The 20,474-nt window shown below is 35.8% G+C and overlaps 1 protein-coding gene across 1 annotated transcript in view; it reads left to right on the top strand.

Annotated features, from left to right (window-relative positions):
* Positions 1–20,474, top strand: part of LOC103606313 (collagen alpha-1(XII) chain) — a gene marked incomplete at its 5' end in the record, with an annotated part of 48,817 nt that overhangs the window by 12,386 nt on the left and 15,957 nt on the right. The window contains 15 exons of the mRNA XM_008590930.1: positions 813–952; positions 2,969–3,092; positions 3,265–3,408; positions 4,842–5,006; positions 6,305–6,343; positions 6,445–6,583; positions 8,633–8,775; positions 9,085–9,194; positions 13,254–13,403; positions 14,788–14,865; positions 16,136–16,222; positions 17,646–17,699; positions 18,757–18,852; positions 19,396–19,449; positions 19,691–19,744. Of these exons, the coding sequence (XP_008589152.1) occupies positions 813–952; positions 2,969–3,092; positions 3,265–3,408; positions 4,842–5,006; positions 6,305–6,343; positions 6,445–6,583; positions 8,633–8,775; positions 9,085–9,194; positions 13,254–13,403; positions 14,788–14,865; positions 16,136–16,222; positions 17,646–17,699; positions 18,757–18,852; positions 19,396–19,449; positions 19,691–19,744 (1,577 nt within the window). The remainder of the gene's footprint in view (positions 1–812; positions 953–2,968; positions 3,093–3,264; positions 3,409–4,841; positions 5,007–6,304; positions 6,344–6,444; positions 6,584–8,632; positions 8,776–9,084; positions 9,195–13,253; positions 13,404–14,787; positions 14,866–16,135; positions 16,223–17,645; positions 17,700–18,756; positions 18,853–19,395; positions 19,450–19,690; positions 19,745–20,474) is intronic.

Genomic DNA, 20,474 nt, shown 5'->3' with positions numbered 1-20,474 from the left:
TACAGCTAAAAACATTTCCATTCATCAAAGTTTGAGACATAATTTTCATTTGGAGTGAACTCGTAAAAAGAGATACTGAACTATTGAGGCTGGTCTCTCAGTCATTTGGAGCAATTCTTTAGTGCTTTATCAAATTAAGTTTAAGCTAATTTGATAATGTAGCTTTTTTTCCCACATTCTGTTTCCAGCATTTTTTTGGTGTGTGTGTGTTTCCAGCATTTAACAGAAAGCATTTCAGATTTTAAAGTGTTTTTCTTTCATCTTAGGAGGAGGATCTAGAGTGTTACAAGTCTGGAGATTATTATTAAAGATATTTATTTTCTTGTCTTCCTCTCCATATATGATTCTAGTGGCCTAATTTAAAATTAAAAAATAACTTATTTGCACCAAATCTTTGATAATTATATGTAGAATCTTTAAACCCACTGATGGCTGTCCTTCAGTCCTGGACATTGTTGCTTTTCATTTGTTGTTTAAAGTTACTTGAAGAGTTCCAAGAGGCAAGAGCATATCTTTGCATAAAAGATCTAAACAAGTGGAGTAATTCCAGAGCAGGAATTGAGGGTCAGTTAGACCAGTGTTTCTCAAATTTATTGTGCATATGAGTCATCTGGGCATATTATTGCTGATTCTGATTCAGGAGGTCTGGGGTGGTGCCCAAGATTCTACATTTCTGACAAGTTCCCAGGCAGTACTGTTGCTACTGAACCACCCTTTGAGTGACAAAGTGTTACACTAAATTTTTCAATTACGTAATTTCATTTGAACAGAAGAATTAATCAGATTTGAGGCTTCTTCTGATTTTTTTCCAGTATGCAAAGGGGCCAAGGCAGATATTGTGTTCCTGACTGATGCCTCTTGGAGTATTGGGGATGATAATTTTAACAAAGTTGTAAAATTTATCTTCAATACTGTGGGTGCCTTTGACGAAATCAGTCCTGCTGGGATTCAGGTGAGTGTCGACACACCAGTGGCTACTAATTTGTAATGTCTTGCTGTTTTTTTAAAACTTCCTTTTGTAAGTAGAAAGTCTTCAATATAAACTATGTTTTGACCTTTACTATTTGCTATTTCCTTAATACATGTATTTTTGGAAAGAATTGGGTGTAAATGATAAATAAATAGAAAAATAAATATTCCTCTGGTTTTGTCTTTGGCTAGATGATATTTTTGTTGGAGAATTCTGATTCTAACTTCCTGATCAAAACTTCCAACAATGATACCTTTTCATAAAAGGTCATCCAAAGTTCTGTTCATTAAATGCATTATAATTGTCATGCCTGTAAATTTAGAAGAATCAGTGAAGAATAGTGACAGGAGTGGCTGTGTGAAACCTGCTGCCTCTTCTGTCAATACATTACAGATATGACCTTGACCAGAAGAATGTCCATTATTGACCCAAAGGATATTTCTTTTGTTTTCCGAAAATGATAGCTACCAATTATCTTGCTGTGGATTCACTACGAATTTACTTCTTGTATCTGAGTAAGAGCTTAGAGAAGTTTATATTTTCATGAAAGACATCAAAGAACAATTCATCATTTAGCCCCGACCTGCCTGTGAAGTAAGAATCTCCTCCACCTCTTCCAACATACCCATGAACTGACTAACTCTCAGGCCCAGTGGCTCTAAACTATTTTGGGTGTCTTCCCAGACCTCTCTGAGAATCTGATTCAAGCTATTATTAGCTATTTCTTGGATTCTGCAACCTTGAAGACCCACTTCAAATTCCGTTCACTTCTAGAGAGGCTCCCTGATGGCTTTAGACATTCCATCCTTCCGAAGGATTTTGTCTATATTGCTATTACAGCAAGCATCACTTTCTATTGTCATTATTTGTCTGAATCTCTTCTATCTAAATCATTGACTTCTTAAAGTGAGAGACTGTACATATGTATGTATTTTTAATTCCCTTCTCCTTTTCTTTCCTATTCTTTTTGGAATACAATTTTTTTTTTCATTTTGGCAGTTTGTACTTCACTGTGGCATCTTAGAGGCATTATGAAAATAAGAGATTTTGAAATAAAGCATAAAGAATTTCATAAACAAACCATACCTTCTTTTATGAAATAGTACTTTATGGAATATACTACATTTCAAACCTCCAAATAATCCTGTGGACATCATTCCAATCCAAGAAGAGTCAGCCTAATTATAGTTATAAATTAATGTGTCAACAACCAAGCTATTTTTTTATCCTTGTAGAAATTAGGATTTGGTTGTTTTTTGGTGGCTGGCCAGTAAAGAGATCTGAACACTTGACCTTCGTGTTATCAGGATCATATTCTCCTGAGTTAGCTAAGCGGCCAGCCCATATTTTATTAACTTCTATGTACCAGTTACTTTGTATACATGATCGCTAGTCCTTAAAACAACCCTGTAAGGTAAGTATAATTATCTCCATTTTACTGATAAGAAAACTAAAGCCCATAGGTGTAGGGAATTTACCCAGTGTCACACAGCTATTAATTGGCAGAGCTAGGATTTGAGCCCAGTAAATCCTGAGTATGAAGTCTGTACTCTTTCCACTAAATCACATTTTCGCTGAGTTTCTGATGAGTGCTGATTATTATCAACATTTTTACATTACCATGAAGAATGGATATAGTCAGTGAGAAGGAGCAGTTGGCTGAGAACCAACTGTTCAGCTAATATTTGAGTTCAAGATGGTGTGTTCTCATTTCTAACCACCGCTCCCCAGCTTTACCCATCTCTTCCTATATCCTAGAGAAGGCACCAAATAAATACAGCGTGTTTTAATTATTTATGACAATTTCATTGAAGATTAGACATTAGAGACTTTAATGAGACGAGAGCAGTCAGTATTACGATATTAGCTATAAAGACCTTATAATATTGTCAGGTCTGAAACACTTTTTTACTCTATTCTGCAGCTAGAGGAATCACTCAAAGACTGAAGTATAAAGTGGGATGAGTTATACTCACTGCCAACCACATTTCCTTTCAGGTTTCATTTGTGCAGTACAGTGACGAGGTCAAGTCTGAGTTCAAGCTGAACACATTCAACGACAAGGCCCTGGCGCTTGGGGCTCTCCAGAATATTAGGTACAGAGGAGGAAACACAAGAACAGGTATAGTTAATCAGAGTATACGTAGACATTCACTTGCCAAAGCATTGGGAGGGTAGGACTGAGTGTATCACCTCATTCTAATATTCAGATTCTCATTAATTGGGCATGGGTAATGGCATTTGGATAGTTTTCACTGCGGTGACACTAAAATGTTCCATGCCACTCTCTGTAGGCAAGGCCCTCACATTTATCAAGGAGAAAGTATTGACCTGGGAGAGTGGCATGAGGAAGAATGTCCCCAAGGTCCTAGTTGTGGTCACAGATGGTCGGTCACAGGACGAGGTCAAGAAGGCGGCTTTGATTATCCAGCAGTCAGGTAAGCATGGTCATGAATTTGATTGCACTCAATATTTTAGTAGTTTTAAATTGTTCAGGAATGATTGCAACAGACCAAAATTGCTTATCTTACTTTATTGGTCTTGTTTTACTCTGTATTCTACACCCTTGCTCAAAAATGACATGGTGTGTTCTTTGTATAAGATGTGATTCCGAGCCTGTCAGGGGGAAAATTAATTTCCCCACGGGGGCTAGACGGCTACAGAAAGTAATGACCATGGGGTAACTCTAGAGCAGGCTTCCTGCCACAGCAGAAATGAATTTTGATACTGGTTCCTGTGCAAGAAGAGGCATAGGGAAGCCTTTAGCTTTAGCACATCCATCCCAGCAGATGCAGACCTAATACAGACTTCTGAAAGGTACTGCTAAGAAGGAGTGTCGAGGTCTCAGGGGTAGAGCCTGCCAATCAAACATCCCAAGAGCCTCCTGGCAACACTGCCTTTTGGATTAGTTATCTAGGATTATTAGAGATGAAGCTAGGTCTTTCCAGGCTTGCATTAACAGACCCCCTTCCCTGCCACCCCAAGCAGGGTCTAAGGTGGACATATTTTTAGAGCAAATACCATGGTATGCATGGTCTATTGTAGTAAATTGTAAAGTATTTCATTACGTGGAACTTGTCATCTGCACATACATGATTTTTTAGCTAAAATTATGAGTCACGATTACTGCTAAATCATACCATCTTTCAGTAGAGGTGATTCTTTTTGTTGACCTTTTTATGATTTATTGATGTTATGTTATACACCTTGAGCTGATTTTTGCATATTTTGGGCTCATGGCTGATTTAAGTCGGGGTAATGAATACTTGCTTCCGAAGTTCTCTTATTTATATCTAATTATATCCCTAATTCCTTATATAGCCCTTTTTTTCTGATGTTAATGTTAAATTAAGCTTTTGGAGTGAAAACTATTTGTATTAACCTAAATAAAGGGAAGTCCATTACCAGCAGAAATTGTATATTCCATTTCCAGGTGGCCAGAATGCTGCCTTTGAGCCTGAGTTGGCTGAGAAAACCAGTTTCAAGAATTCAGATTTTAAAATGAGCCCATTTTTGGCTTCTTAAACTTAATATTTTAATGGCTGCAAAATTCACATGTGTGTAAGGGCTGTGGATCTGTGGAAGGCAATGTGCACCACAAGAAGTCTTTCTGCTGTTAAAACCTTCTTATAATTGTTAGGATTTTATTTTAGGAAATACAATTAATTGAATTTTATAAACCAGAAAGTAGGAAGACCTGTACGTTCATACATACATACTTATTAAAGAGAGTTCATGTCAAATAAAAGGACTTGCTGCATACACTAAGAAAATACAGCATCATTTCTGATAAGATTTTAATTTGAATTGCTCAGACAATAAAGAATAGGAAAAGGAATATATGATTCATTCTATAAATGCTACTTTGCAGGGTTTAGTGTCTTTGTAGTTGGTGTTGCTGATGTTGACTACAATGAGCTTGCCAACATTGCCAGCAAACCAAGTGAACGGCACGTGTTCATTGTGGATGACTTCGAATCTTTTGAGAAGATCCAGGACAACCTAGTTACATTCGTTTGTGAAACTGCCACCTCAAGTAAGTCATGGTCAATATGGATCCCTAACCTCACTTGTTTTGAAAAATAATTACTTAGTAGACAATTCTCTGTTCTATATGGGATCAAGTCTGTGCATAAATAGATCCTGGGAAACCACTTGAGAATCTGATGAATCATTGTCCCTATTGAGATCATGCTAAATGCGTGCATGTCAGAGTCCATTTTTAGCCTTGAAGATGTAATTCCTTGTATGGAAATAAAGAATTTTAATATATCCCTTTCCCACCATCCCAAAGCCTGTGACATTTGGGTAAATTAACCTTCAGCTTAAAATTGCTTATATAGAAGCATTTCTGTGAGGTGAAGGCTTTCCCTATTAGTAATCAATTGGTATTCGTTTTGTCAACATCTGTGCTTCTAGAGAGCAATGAAAAAACTGGTGTGTGCTCCATAGAAATTCAGTTGGTTTCCATTTGTTTGTTTGGGTTTGGATTTTTCTTATACCAAGACCTCAAGTTCAGCTTTTAAACTACAATGAAGGACCAAAGATTGCTTATTTAAGTCAATTTATCCTCTTCCCTATTCATTAGCACCAATTCTTGGGGTATGAGATTATGGAGACAATTATGTGGCTAGTCTAGACCCCTGATCCTAGGCAAGGCTATGCTTTACAAAAGTAATATTAATACCCCCCCCCTCAAACATTATATTAAAAACTCAGAACTCTAGTTAGAGTAAACAGCTAAAGTGGTTTACTATGAAAACTCATGCTGAAGCCCAGAATGAAGCTGTATCGGTGAAAGTGAGAGGGGGGCTAGAGTTATCTGCCTTCTACTCCAGGTGGTCTGGATGCAGCCCTCTGGTACCCACAGCTCTGGGGGGTTCAGGGTGAAAACTACTGCATGCTCATTTCCCTTCTACGATGTATGGTAGCCAGTGCGGGGCTCCAGGGCATGGCAGGGAGGAGGGTTGGGGAGAAAAAATTCCTCTACCATTGCATAAATCTAAGATTTCCTGGGAGAGAAGTTCTTTAACTTGTCGAAAAACACGTGAAAAGTTCCCCCTTTAATTCTATTTCATTATTTTTAAGAACACTGTAAAATTCCAATTGGACTAGAGGATGTTTAGAAAACATTTGTTACACTGGTTAATAGTATAATTTCTCCTATATACAGGAAGTCTACATGAAATAACATAACAAATTAAATTGATAAGTTTTTTTATAAGTGAATGAACAGTTTCATTACTTGACATAATGTACGTTGCTGCTTTCTGCATGTATAATGTTTGTACTTCGTGTTGGTGACTCATACTTAAAGAACACTGTACATTGCAGGTTGTCCGCTTATTTATTTGGATGGCTACACCTCACCAGGTAAGCATTTTTACCCTTGGGCTAATTAATTTTAAGATTTAAGCAATAAAACAATTAAAATGTACTCATTTTAATATTTTCTTTTCTTTTTTGATGTAAAGGTTTTAAGATGCTTGAAGCTTATAACCTGACAGAAAAGAATTTTGCTTCTGTACAAGGAGTCTCTTTGGAGTCAGGTTCCTTCCCCAGCTACTCATCATACAGGCTTCAGAAGAACGCCTTTGTGAATCAGCCTACAGTGTAAGTGTGACAGCAGGAGGTCCTCTTTTTCTTATCATGGCAAGGGGTTCTTGGAATCTTTGCTGACTTCCTAGAATCCTTTAGGATTGTCAGATGACTCCTTATGTCTGACCTAGTTTGGTTTTCTTAAGTACAGTTGGGTTAATTGTCTTCCATCAGGTTACCTAGGGGTTTCTACATGGGAGACTAAGACTCAGCCCTAATTATTCCCAGACCCAAAAGTCTCATCCTAGTACTGCAGTATTATGGATTACTTGCCCTTTTGAATTTAAGGCTAGGGTTGTAGTTATGCTTCTTCTAAGGGAGGCTGTTAAAGCAGGAAGGCAATTTACTATTTTGAACATTTATCCCTCGGATGGGATGGAATAAGTGCAAAATGAGAGCAGCCAGTCCTTTTAGAGTCTCAGACCTCTAGAAAATGAAAGGCTGTGGTGGTTTTGCTTGTCCATGATCAGACAGGTGGCAGTTCGTTTTTATTGGCTAATCCTATAGCAATTGTTGTTATTCTACTTCATGAAACTTTGCACCTGGGCATGCTAACCAAAATATGTATTTCTTATTCATTAAAATGAAAACTTTTCTTACGTTAAAAAATATGTGTTTGGCAGCTTACGGAGAGAAAAGAACAAGAAGAAATAAAGTATCAGAAACTTAGGAAAGGGTCAGAAAATGACTCTGAAATTTGAAATGCTCTTGGAAAGCTGATGGGAAATTCAGACTAAAACCAGAGATAATTTATTTTAACGAGGCACAGATCATATTGTAGTTTGACCACATTGTCAGCTCCCGACTCTTTTATGGTTAACCACATTGGTTCGAAGTTCTAGGTTTTTTCAGTGAACCTTAATGACCAGTGCTTAACTCTTTCAGTCACCTACAGATATGATTCCTACGTGTTAAGTCATTATGACAGCCTGCTGTTCTCACAAGAGTCAGAACCCTTGACTGAAAGGAAAGAAATGTGAATGCAATTTAATTATTTTTTTCTCAAGCACTAGTTAACTAAGGAAGAAGAAGAATGGGCTGGGTGAGAGATGAGTTAATATGGAGAATTGTTTTTAACATGGAATATTATAAAGATAGTTCCTGATCATATAAAAGGCATCATATCAGCTTGCCCAGAGCATATGTTTTAAGAAGCAAGACAGCATTATAGTCCAAAAAATACTAGCAGTGTGGTACTAGTACATGGAGCCTCAAGAGAAATTCTGTGCCTTCTGCCAAAATTTGCGGGGGAATAGTTTCTTTTCCATCCAGCAGTTGATTATCAAGGCCTTTTTTCTGCTTTCAGAGAGAAAGTGTTATTAAATGGTCTCAGACAGAAAACCATCAATTCTGCCTCCGAGATTCCCCCAGAACACTGATTGAGTGAACTGTGGCGGGACACATGGGACTGAATTTGTTTGTCTCACAGCCTTAGAGCCAAGAAACATTTCCTTTTAATTAAATCACATCCCTTTATCATCACTAAACATTTGCACATGTACATGGCCTTAACATTTAAAATTGGTTTTGTTTTTTGGGAATATGTGCACTTCTGGAATATGTGATTTATTTGATTTCAGAGGAGGAATTTGGAAGTGTAAAATCTATTAGTGATAGGGAGAGAGAAATTAAAAGCTTAAGCCATTTGACCTATGATCTCATACCTGACATTGAAAATTAAGTATATATAGTAAGATTCATTCTCTTTAGATGATATCCATAGTTATAATGTTTATCACTCTAAATTTATATTATTTTACAACTCTATATATATCTAGAAAAAGTTAGTTATTAACAGTGGGATAAAAGACTATTTGACAAATTTCCGAGACTTTTGTAACTTTATCAAATTATAAATAATCTATTGCTACTTATATAATGGGTCTTTAGTGTTTGTTCTTTTGATGCGTTTCCTAAATTTTTCTACTTCTGATATGGAGCTAGATTATTACAAACAGCCTTTAATACAATTAATAAGCCATAATAAGATTCTGGTTCAAATATTTTAAATAGTTTCTGTTTCTGATGCTAATCCCTATTTATTTATTTTGTTTTATTCAACAGAGACCTACATCCAAATGGACTCCCTCCTTCATACACTATTATATTATTGTTCAGACTTCTCCCAGAAAGTCCCAGTGATCCTTTTGCAATTTGGCAAATCACAGACAGAGACTACAAACCACAAGTTGGAGTGATTGCTGATCGTAAGTATTTTTCTTGTTTTAAGGCACATGCATACATAGTTTTGATTATGTTTTTCTCTTTCCTTGTCTTTTTTCTTCAACAAACTTCTGAATATATATATTTATTTGAAATATGCTTTTATGTTTAAACTTTTCCAAATGTAATACATGAGTAAATATTCTGATTGCATTTTATCACAACTAATCACAAATCACAAATAATTTTTGAATTATTGCACTTCTTAGAAATTTCTCCAACAAGAGTTATAATACTTCCAATAAAAAGTATACCATGCATATGATTTAATAACAATTTTATGTTGATTACAGCTTCTAGCAAGACATTATCATTCTTTAACAAGGATACAGGAGGCGAGGTGCAAACTGTTACATTTGACACAGATGAAATAAACACATTATTTTATGGAAGTTTTCATAAGGTAAAAACATAATTTATCTGAATCTTATTTCCAGCATAAAGAAAATGACTTAAAAATTAAAACTAATTTCTTTTATTATTTATTTCAAATGTCATGTTAACTTGGTAGAATCATAGCTATGTCTTTTAAAAATAAAATCTTATTTCAGAGAATTTGATTAATTCAAAGAAGAAAATTTAAACTAAAACAATAATTCTATTAACTGAGAGATAACTACTATTAATACTGATATATTTTCAATGCTTATATCTTTTCAAAATTTGAGTCATACAGTTTATACAATATTGTTCTCCTGTTTTTTCTACTTACCATTTTATTGTGAACATGTATGTCACTTAATTTGAAAAGTTTTAAAAATTTAGTTTTTCTTTAATTTTAGCGGATATTTTAATTGATAATATTATTCTTTTATAGAGAATAGTAACCTTTTGTGCTTGCTTGTTTATGTTATAAACATGCCATTGAAATGTAGAATAAACACTTTTTATTTTGTATCAATGTTTACCAAAATAATTAAGATAAATGTTTGTAAGACTAACTTTTACATGAACACACTTACTCTCTAAAAATACAATTCTCTAAGCATGCAGTTCTCTAAAAAATCTTATTAAATGCTCTAAGATGCATTCTAGGGGACTGTCTGTCTTGGTGATTTTAGTTAATTTTCTGTATGTCAGCATCCTGAGCATAGTAGACCTTTTCTGTCAGGTTTGATTAGTTGACAGAGTACTGAGGTTGGAAGCATTAGAAATGGAAAGAACAACCTAGGTTAGGAATGGACTTTTCTAATGGTATTTCTTCATCCATTGGATTTCATTAACAGGAATACCAGTTGTTGCACAAGTGTCTAAAACTTCTTCAGTATGCCATGCAGAAAGATTAGCCCCCATACATAAAAGACAAATATTTCCAGCTCAGTCTAATTCTGAAGTGAAAATTGAAGAACCTTCCTCTACTTGAGTGGACTTAGCAGGATTCCTTGCTATTGCTCTTCCTGAGAAATCTTGGTTATTTTCCAGAATGTTTTTCTTATTTATGAATCAGATTCTTGATAAGCGTGGTAGAGGACTCTCTTCATTGAGCTCAAAGAGGCTTCTATGTGCACATTAGTGAAAACCAAAAAAAACAATAAAGGAAAAGTGAAAATCTCTAAGTACAATAGTATATCTATCTACTTAAAAACTTACAGATTTTCATGGTGATGTACTGTAAAATAAAAGCCTTACTGGGAAAGCAAATTCCAGTTTGGTGGATTTTATTCCCTTCAACTGTTTATTACATAATAGACTTTGAATCTGGCAAAGTTTTTATAAACTTTTTTGGCTCAATGTTATGCCTATTAAACTTACACTTGAATAATTTGCTGAGAAGAACTATTTTATTTTTTTCTTCCATATTCACTGCAGATATTCAGAATATAATCTACTAAATAACTGACAACCAACCATTTAGTAACAGTTATTTTTAAATTTCCAACTTTCATGGAATGCTTCATTTTATTTGAGTCAAAAAGGGCAATATTTTTCAGAGGCGTATAGTAATGGTCATTAATTATTGCAATTCAAGATAATTATTTTTGTGATATTCCCTTTTTCATTCCATTTGCCTTCCCAGAGAAGCATTTGAATTCTTGGGTTTTATGTAATGCCTTTTCTTTCTCCTCACAAGCTTTGTCTTCTCTTTCCAGATTCACTACCTTTTTTTCATAATCTGTCTTTCTTTATTTCCTCCTTTTCTTTTTCACTATGCCCTTTTTCCTCCTCCATTCCTCGACCTCATTCTTTTGTTTATGTTTTATTGAGATGTCATTGACATTTAAGAATTGTATATATTTAAATGTATGAGGAGGTATTTTGAGGTACATATACATTGTGATCTCCACAAGTAAGCTAATTAACATACCCATTACTACTACACAGTTGACATTTTGTGTGTATATGTGTTGAAAATATTTAGTCCAAATCTAGCTTCTTAGCAAATTACCAGTGTGAAGTATCCCACCCATTCTTACTTATCCCATCAATTCAAGTACTACCGTCTATCACTATCTGCTATTCTTTACTGAGCTAAGGATTCAAACATTCTTCTTTCACTTTCCATGAAATGCGTCAACTGAAGTTCTTCAATCATGGGATGAGAATGAGAAGTACTCTGAGAGCAGGAAATTAGTGACAATGACAGGGAGAGGATCCTTTGGAGACGGGGGATTAGCTAAAAAGGTTTAATTAGGGAAGGACAGTTTTTACTTCTTGTGGATTCTCTTGAAAAGCTTTTCTTGTGTCATCCCTTCTACTGTTAACATAGGTGTGAGAATTTTATAAGGGGAAGAACTAGAATAGGTGGAAAAGTTTTAGGGAATGGCAGAGCCTGGGAAGGGAGATGAGTGACAAGAGGATCCCTATGTCTTTCTACTGGTTTGTCACTAACAGAGTTTGAGAGTTGAGAAGTAGGTTGGTCACCTCGAATACTTAGGACAGTGATGTAAAGATGAAGAGCCCAATCTGAAATGTAACTGTGTGTTTAAAATGCAATAAAACATATTGAATAAATTATAGAAAAATGTGTTTTTAATATGTGCTTCTTTATGGTTAGCATCAAAGGACAAGTGTACTTGGAATCATTTTTATACAAATTAAAACAGTTTTGATTTTGAAATAATTTTTTCTGGATACTGTGATTTTTTAGATGCTTCACAAATATTTGTTTCTGTGGCTGTTCATATAAGAGCCAGTAAAAAAGTTTTAAGTTTTATTAAATAATAAATATACTGGAAATACCCTTGAATTCAATATTAGTTGATTGCCTTGGGGGCATTTAAACTTTATTTTTAGTAAGCTATGTGTCACTTTTTTTATAAAAGCAATATGTAATTCATATATATCATTAGATTCACTAAACTAATGTTTTGGTGGCAATTCCATGTGGGAAAAATATTTAGTTTATTTATTTATTTATTTATTTTTTGTCTTTTCTCGTGTCTGGCAACGGATTGCAACCCTCAGTGTTGCGCCCGTACCGGACCGGGACCGGCAACGGAATCGCAACCCTCGGCATTGCACCCGCACCTCGCTCAGCCAGTGAGCAGGAACCGGTCTGTATGTGGGATCTGAACCCTCGGTGGGAGCGCCGCCGCACTCCCAAGCGGCGCACTGTAGCAGTGCGCCACCGGGCCGGCCCCGAAAAATATTTAGTTTAAAAATAAAACTTTAGAAATTGTTCTTATGCTTATTGACCTAGAGAATTTAAGGGAATTCCCATTCCTTTTAACTTGCTGCCAAGCTTCTCAAAGTAATCATCACGTGCTTGAATATTTGTGCTGTGATACGTGGAAACTATGAGCATAGCCATAAAGTTAAGGATTACCCATGACCATTCTTTACATTGCTGAAATACAAGTGTTTTATGAATTATCTGTACTAATAGATTTCTTAACATTCTGTGTGTCCTCAGTAGCAGGCAGACAATAAATCAATATAAGCTTCTTTCCGAAAAGAAAAGTGAATCCTGAATTCTATTTATTTCCAGAGTTGGATCTCTATAGAAGGCATGTGCTAATTCTTTACTGTGTTAGGTATCTATATGGGTTACAGGTTCCTTTTGGCTTATACTGGGGAATAAAACACTAAAAATTGAATTTAGCAAAATCAGTGGAAGACATCTGAGGCTTCTTTGTACTGAGTATAATAATATAGACATGATTTATTAACCTCTACTTGGACAGTTCTTTATAGTTTACAAAGTTGTTTCATCCACAACATCCTCTTTGGTCATCTCAGTAAGAGTACACAGTGGGAAAATAAAAAATTATGCGTGTATATGTGGATGAAGGAAACTGAGACCCAGAGGTTGAGTGGCTTGTTTAATTTCATATTGTTAACAAATGACATTATTGACATTGCAACCTGGTTCTTAGATTTTTAGTTCAAAACTGTTGACTTGGGATGATAATGGCTTAAAACAAACTTTTTTAGAAAAAAATCTGTGATCTGAAATATGCATATTCAACTATTTTTTTTGGGGGGGTAGAAATTTTATAATGAAAACAAATTATCTTTTTAGGTTCATATTGTAGTGACTTCAAAAAGTGTTAAGGTTTACATTGACTGCTATGAAATTATAGAAAAAGACATCAAGGAAGCTGGAAATATCACAACTGACGGTTATGAAATTCTTGGAAAACTACTTAAAGGGGAGAGGAAATCAGCCACAGTAAGTATAATTTTTTATTTTTCTTGTTATTTTGTGTTAAGATTGAAATGGCAGAAAAATAGCTCAGTGGTTTTATTTATTTTTTTCTCAGTGAGTTTTAACTTGTCAAATTCCTTGGTCAGGTTGAAACATTGGAAAAGTTACATTGAGAAAATATGCTATGAACAGAACATAATAACGTGCTTTACTCCTAGAAACGAAATACAATGTTAAGGCACTGGGGAACACACCATGTAGTCATCTTGAAACAGGATCAAATTGGAGAGTACAACACAAATAGTTGCCAGAATACCCAGTGAAATCTAAAATAGTTCCTTTTTTTGCTCTTCAAAGATAATAATTGTTAATTCAAATTTGTGCAATCAAAACATGAAGCATTTGTGGACACTAGCTGTGACTGTCACTAGAGCCTCTTGTTCCCTTGCAGAGTCATTTGTCTGTCTCAGAAGGATCTGCGTAGTAGGGCAGCCAATGGACTACATTACTTGCACATTTCATTGCCTCAGGTATGAGGCAAGAGCACACCAACCCTATTTACAATGCTATGTAGTAGTAAAAATTTGAATCCAAAGTTTTCACGGTGGTAGGCTAAGTAAGTGCATATTAAAAATCAGTCAATGAACATATTGTCCTAAAAGCAAAGCTAACCTTTTTGGCTTCCATTATTATTTTTTTAATGGCATTATTTGTTTAATTTAGCTTTCTTCCAATGGACAGGATTGTCACCTAGATCCACAAGGGAATTTTTTATTCTACAATATAAAAACAATTAGTTCAAATTTAATATAAGTATGATTAAAATTAAAACTTTTGGTAGAATATTGGATTTGATATTTAAATAGTATAATTATATCAGGTTTTTAAAAGAATGACTGAACAAACTTTCCCTTTTTTTCAAAAGTGCTTTATTTTTAAACTGTAGAAAGATAAGAAGGTATTGAAATAGTTGAGGCCATCAGAAAAATTATTAGTCAGCCCCTAGGTAACAATTTCCGAAAAGAAAAGCATCAATTGTACGATAAGTGAGGAATTATTTCTTTAATGTTGCTTTTCTACAAGGACAGACCTTTAAGAGTTGATTTAAATGTATGTAGTCTTCAAACTCATTTAAATACAGAAATTAATTAGAAAGCAAAACAAAATTCTTTCAAACATTTCAGTTTAGCCAAAATGCTGAATCAGGAGTAAGAACTGCGCATATGCACTTCACTTTACTGTCTCTTTCTCTTAGGCATATATTCATATGTTTTTCTTATGAAGTAAGGATCACATTGTACTCTGGAGAGAGTCTGTGTGAGAAGTTGGCAAAGGTTAAAATGAGGAAACGTTAATATAAAATGTTTTTCATGCATCTTTAGCTGATGTTGCTGTTGGTTGTTTGCAGTTCCAAATACAGAGTTTTGACATTGTCTGCAGCCCAGTGTGGACGAGTAGAGACAGATGCTGTGATATCCCCTCTAGGGTAAGTAAAATGGGATGTATCCTGTCGTGACTTTAGTAGTCCCCCAGGAATAATCCCCTGTGATGCTGGCTGTCTGGGAGAGGAAACAGCACTGAGCAGCTGCATCTCCAGGAAGAAGCTAAGGGGCACACAATACGTGCATGCTCATCAGCTACCACAGGTCAGGCCAGTGCCTGTGTGACCTGTCCCCCGCAAGCTAGGAATGCACAGACTATATCTGGAAATTCTGCCTAACAAAAGTCCTGCTGAGTCAATGTGTTCACAAACCTACTTACTGCGAAGCTGTCCTGCTGCTTGTAAAATATCAGCATTTTACAGAATAAACCAGCACTTTTTTGGATATCTAAGGTTTCTTAGATGGTAGATATAACCATATTTCTTTTTTGAGATTCTGGCTTTCCACCCATAGTACTGTGTAGGTGGAAATAGTTAGAAGTTGATTGTTGGTGATATATTTGTAAATTTTGGCAAGCAAAGAACTGCATACATCCACAGGATGAATGTGTATTATTTATTAAACAAATATTTATTGAGCACCTATTATGAACCAGGCACTATTCTGTGTGCTAGGGTTACAGCAGTAAAAAATAAGTATGCTAGTGAAAGACAGTGGGAGAGAAGTAATTACATAGATATATACGTTCTCATAGAGTGAAAATCTTAAGATGAAGAACAAATCAGGGTAAAGGGCTACTGATGACTTCTAGTGATTGGCCCTCAGTGGTAAGGTGAGGTTTAAGCAGAGTCCTGAATGAAGTGAGGAAGAGTATTTCAGCTGATGGGAACTGCAGATGCCACAGTGTGCTCTAAATAGCTGAGAAACATTAAGGAGATCAGTGGGGCAGCACTATAGCGAAAGTGAGGGGGGGAAGTAGTAGGCAGTGAAACAGGCAGGGTGGTGGGGTGCTGATTTGCAGACCATGTAGGGCCTTGGAAGTCACGGAAAAGATTTTGGATTTTTTTCTGAATAAAATGGGAGTCAATATTTCAGATACACAGTGTTTCTCTAACACTAGATTAGAGAAAATTGTATTAAACCACCATTGGTCTTGTAAACATTTGTCATGTGAGGTTTCCTAAAATGAAGCGTAAAATAAAGACGTAAAGGAACAGAGCAAGTTTCAATGTAAGACTGTTTGTATTGGTAACTAGACACTATTTTTTCCAGTTGGGAAACAGACTTCCTTGTGTATGTAAATGGGGTGGGAGATGGGGAGTTGGTTTTTTCCCCCTCTAAATTCATAGGTAAATATTCTTTTCACAATTTCAGAGAGATGAAGCAAAATGCCCTGCTCTTCCAAATGCTTGCACATGTACACAGGACAGCGTTGGACCTCCGGGACCTCCAGGCCCTGCAGTAAGGAAACTGAAATAGTCCCTCTGGTTTTCTCTTTGAAATCTTTGGAGTGATCATCTGTTTACCAGTATGGAGTCCATAAAGTGTTTCCATCTGTCCGTGTTTTCTAGGATAGAGCAAGCTAAATTGTAGACCATCTTTAGAGTATATTTAGAGATTGGAAATGAAGGAAATCAAGAAGAAAATTCAGTTCTGGTATTTGACATATTTCTCCAGCCATGCAGGAATGATGATATTGGCTAGTCTTCAAAAGTTTTTCTCTTAAAGATATGAACCTGGATTTTCATCTGTAATTACATGATTTTGAAAATTCCTTACACTTCCTGAAGGCTGCTTTAATATATGGTATAGATCCATGGTTGAGAAGCTAACCCAAGAACAACTTGTTTAGAACCTAAAACATGTGCACCTTATATAGCAGACATATCATGAGAATAACATATAAAAAGGGTAATTAACATATTTGATATCATAAACTCTGAGCAAAAGTATTGGGATCTAGCATAACTTGAGTAAGAAGATTATGACCAGATCTATTCATGGGGGGAGGGGAGACCAAGAAAATACTAGGCAAAACATTGACAATTGCACTGATCAATGTGGAACCCCTTGATTTAGTCAACCCAACAGCTGACCTGGGTCAGTTTTGAGGAATGGAAGTGATAGCTCTAAGCACTATTGGCTTTTAAGAAAATGAGTAATTAAAATAGCAACAACTGGGGATTCTCAGAACACCAAATTTTGCTACACTTGGGTCACAACAAATAAAGTTAATTGATTTTAGGTTAACTACAAATCAGCTCCTCATATGCAGAATCAAACTGTCATTGGAATTACCATAAATTATTTTTTTTAGTACTGGTGACTTACCTGATTTATATTTGTAATCGTAAAATTAAGATGTTTTTGAGAAGTTAAGAATTTTTTTTCTATGATTGTATGGTAACATTATTGGATGTCACTATCATATTTATTTCCTCTTTGTTTAATGGTCTCTGAATTCCTGTTACTTACATACATGTTCTGAGGTTCTGAGAGATTTACGATGCTCTTCTTTTTGCATATTATTTTCACTAAAGAATGTAATTCACATAATTCTAAAACACGTTTTTCTCTTTACTATATTCAAGTAATGTTTGTTTTTTCCAATAAACCTCACATTTTCAAATGAACTTCAAATTTTGCTAACAATAAGAAAAGTTCAGAATGTAAAAATAATATACTTACGAGTGTACAGAATTTTGAAATTCTCTTTTCCCATATAATTGTATGACATGAAATATTTACTTCAATAGTTTGCAAGTAGCTGTAGAAGTGCTGATTGTCAGGAGAATGCACTCCTTCTTGAAACAATTTTTATATATCAACTTCTTCTTACTTTCCTTATGTTCACACTAAAATATGCTCTTCCTGTGTATTTTAGGGAGGACCTGGTGCTAAAGGTCCCAGAGGTGAAAGAGGTATCAATGGGGCAATTGTAAGTATGTTTTAGAGTGCATTTAAATTTTCATCTATATGTTGAAGTCTGGTTGCTCAAATTTCCTCTGAGGGGGTGTGTGACCGTGAGCAAGTCAGCTCAGGTTTAGTGTGCCTCAGGTAACATAATTACCTCTATCTTGTCTCTGGATGTCAAAATGATGGGTTAAATTAGGCAGAAGAAAAAAATCTATACAATGCATCTCACAGGTATAGCAATTACACACGGGAAGTCTACAGAAGAACCTTAAGGGTTCTGTTGGAACATGGGGAAGCAGACGGGGTGACCTGACCCCACTGGGAGCAGAGCCCCAATGTCAGGAGAGGTTCTGCTGCTGCTCTTTTTTTGCCTGTCAGAAAAATGCTGAGTGGTCAATTATGCATTCGCTAGGGGTCACCGGGCCTTCTACCAGTTCCGCACTGGTCTTCCATGAAACAACCCAAGTTTCCCAGTGGAATATTTTATGAAAATAATGTGTAGTTTTTGGTCATTATATCATTAATGATAAGCTAACCCAGTTAGGAAAGGGAGAGGTTGTGGTGCTAACCCAGGTCTGACACCTAGTTTGTGCCCTTTCCACTTAAGTTGCCAAAGAGCTCCAGACAGCACATCTAATCCATGGATATCTGTCCATTCCTTGCTTGATTTATTCATGTACTGTAGTCACAGAAATAAGCTCAAGTCTAACAGAAATCAGGACTAGCTTAAAATAAATCAACTCATTTGAGCTTAGATCTCCTATGAATCTATCAATATAAATATACAAATACATTGTATTCAATGTATTTTACTCAAAAAAATCTACTTCTAATAGGACTTTTATGGAAATTTAAGTGCTCTTTTGAATTCAGTGTATTTTCTAATTGTTCTTTAACAAGTAGTAAAGGGAAGAGAGGAATAGCATTAGTAAATACTTTTATAGATGTATAGATTTCTAAAACGTTTGCAAAGATTATGTGATTGATATGTTACAGTTATGAGACAAGTTTCTGTCTGAATGTTAGCATTGGAGGAGCATTCCATTCCTTTGCGGTTGTCTCTCACTTGTGTATTTTAGGGGCCCCCTGGTCCCCGTGGAGATACAGGTCCTCCAGGCCCTCAGGGTCCTCCAGGCCCCCAGGGACCCAATGGACTCTCTATTCCGGGAGAACAAGTAAGCACAAAGACTGTCTGTATTAAATGAGAAGGGGGATTAACATTGAGTTTAACTGGAGCATTTTCTTTTTTTTTGCCAAACTCAAATGGTTTCTCAGAGAATTCAACAAGGTTAGTCACGGAGGTGACGTCTTTTGATGGTGATTTTTTCAGATATGTAAATAGTATATGTAATAATATATAACTGTGCAGAAAAACTATTGCTTCTTATTTGACCTTTAAAAAATTTTCTTATTAATGCATATATCCCTTATATTAAACTATGTTCTTTCAAAATAGTTATATTATCCCATAATTATATAAAATTATCTGCAAAACATTGTAAGTGGAAATTATAATGTAGCATTTGTAGTTTAAAAAGTGAGTATTAATCCAAAAAATGGTTTATTCATCTCCCTTCAAAAATACCTTTATGTGCTCATCTCTGAACCCTTGCATTGGATTTATGAAGTGATGAAGATTTCATAAGTGACTCATGTCCTCCTTTTTCACTTAATCTCTGTAAAATGTCTGCGAACTGTTTTCCTGTTGTTCACTCTAGGGCCGCCAAGGGATGAAAGGTGATGCTGGAGAGCCAGGACTTCCAGGCCGAACAGTGAGTTGGTTGTTATTTAAAAATTTGCCTTTGTAGTGCCTCAAAAGGTGAACCAATGTTAAGGAGCAAAGCAGAAGCCTGGACATGTGCTTCACAGTATTTCCATTTCATACCCTGGTCTTAGTCAAGTTTCTGCTGTTCAATTCAGGTATCTGCTTGTTGACTGAGCATCTACTATGTGCCTGGCCCTGTGCTTGGAAGTATATTACTATGTTTCATTTGTCTGTCTCCTTCTGTGTAGGGAACCCCAGGATTACCTGGCCCACCAGGACCAATGGGACCTCCAGGAGATAGAGTAAGTTTTCTTGGGCAGCTATAATAATGTTGGGAATGATATCACACTGTTGCCTGTTAATTAAGAACCCTCCACAATCCAGTTTGCATGGCTGGAAATGTGAGTTCACTTTTCTTGTAGAAAGCTGCAAAGCTAATGTCAGTTGACCATTCAAAATCAGATCAGTCTCAAGGTCTAAGATACAAAGCAGTGGGACTTTAGGGGAGTCCTTGACATTTTAATTTTGGAAAAATTTTTTATTTTATTGAATTCAGAAAAAGAAGTCCAGAAAAGGACTTTTGGTTGATTAGAAAGAGATTTTTTGTTATGAGGCAGCTTTTATGTAATTGAGAGTATCCTTGGCTTCCATGGCACTTTCTATGAAGTCAAGACATCCTCTGTACACCTTTAGAACTCAAATACCACTTCTAGGCCTTGATGGTGGGGTAGACAGCTGGTACTTAAGAGGGACTTTGCCCATTTGTGGCAGCTTTCAGGTTTGCTCTTGACTTAGGATGAAAGCAGTGTAGAGAACCCAACCTTGTCTATGACAAATAAATGAGAAATACAGTGAACATGACCTCTGTGCTCTGTTCATCAGTGTTCTGGAAACAGTTCCATAAGAGACTGTGAATGCTTTAATAATAAGAACTCAGAGACTTTAGAGTTGCTCAAAACAGAGCAATTAATGACTTTTCAGCATCTTATGGTTCAGACAACAGTCTGACAGTAGTTTGCATTCCGACTAATC

The sequence above is a fragment of the Galeopterus variegatus genome, unplaced genomic scaffold (assembly GCF_000696425.1).
Source record: "Galeopterus variegatus unplaced genomic scaffold, G_variegatus-3.0.2 Scaffold6467, whole genome shotgun sequence".
In the NCBI taxonomy this organism is placed as follows: domain Eukaryota; kingdom Metazoa; phylum Chordata; class Mammalia; order Dermoptera; family Cynocephalidae; genus Galeopterus; species Galeopterus variegatus.
This window is presented reverse-complemented; position numbering and strand designations above follow the sequence as displayed.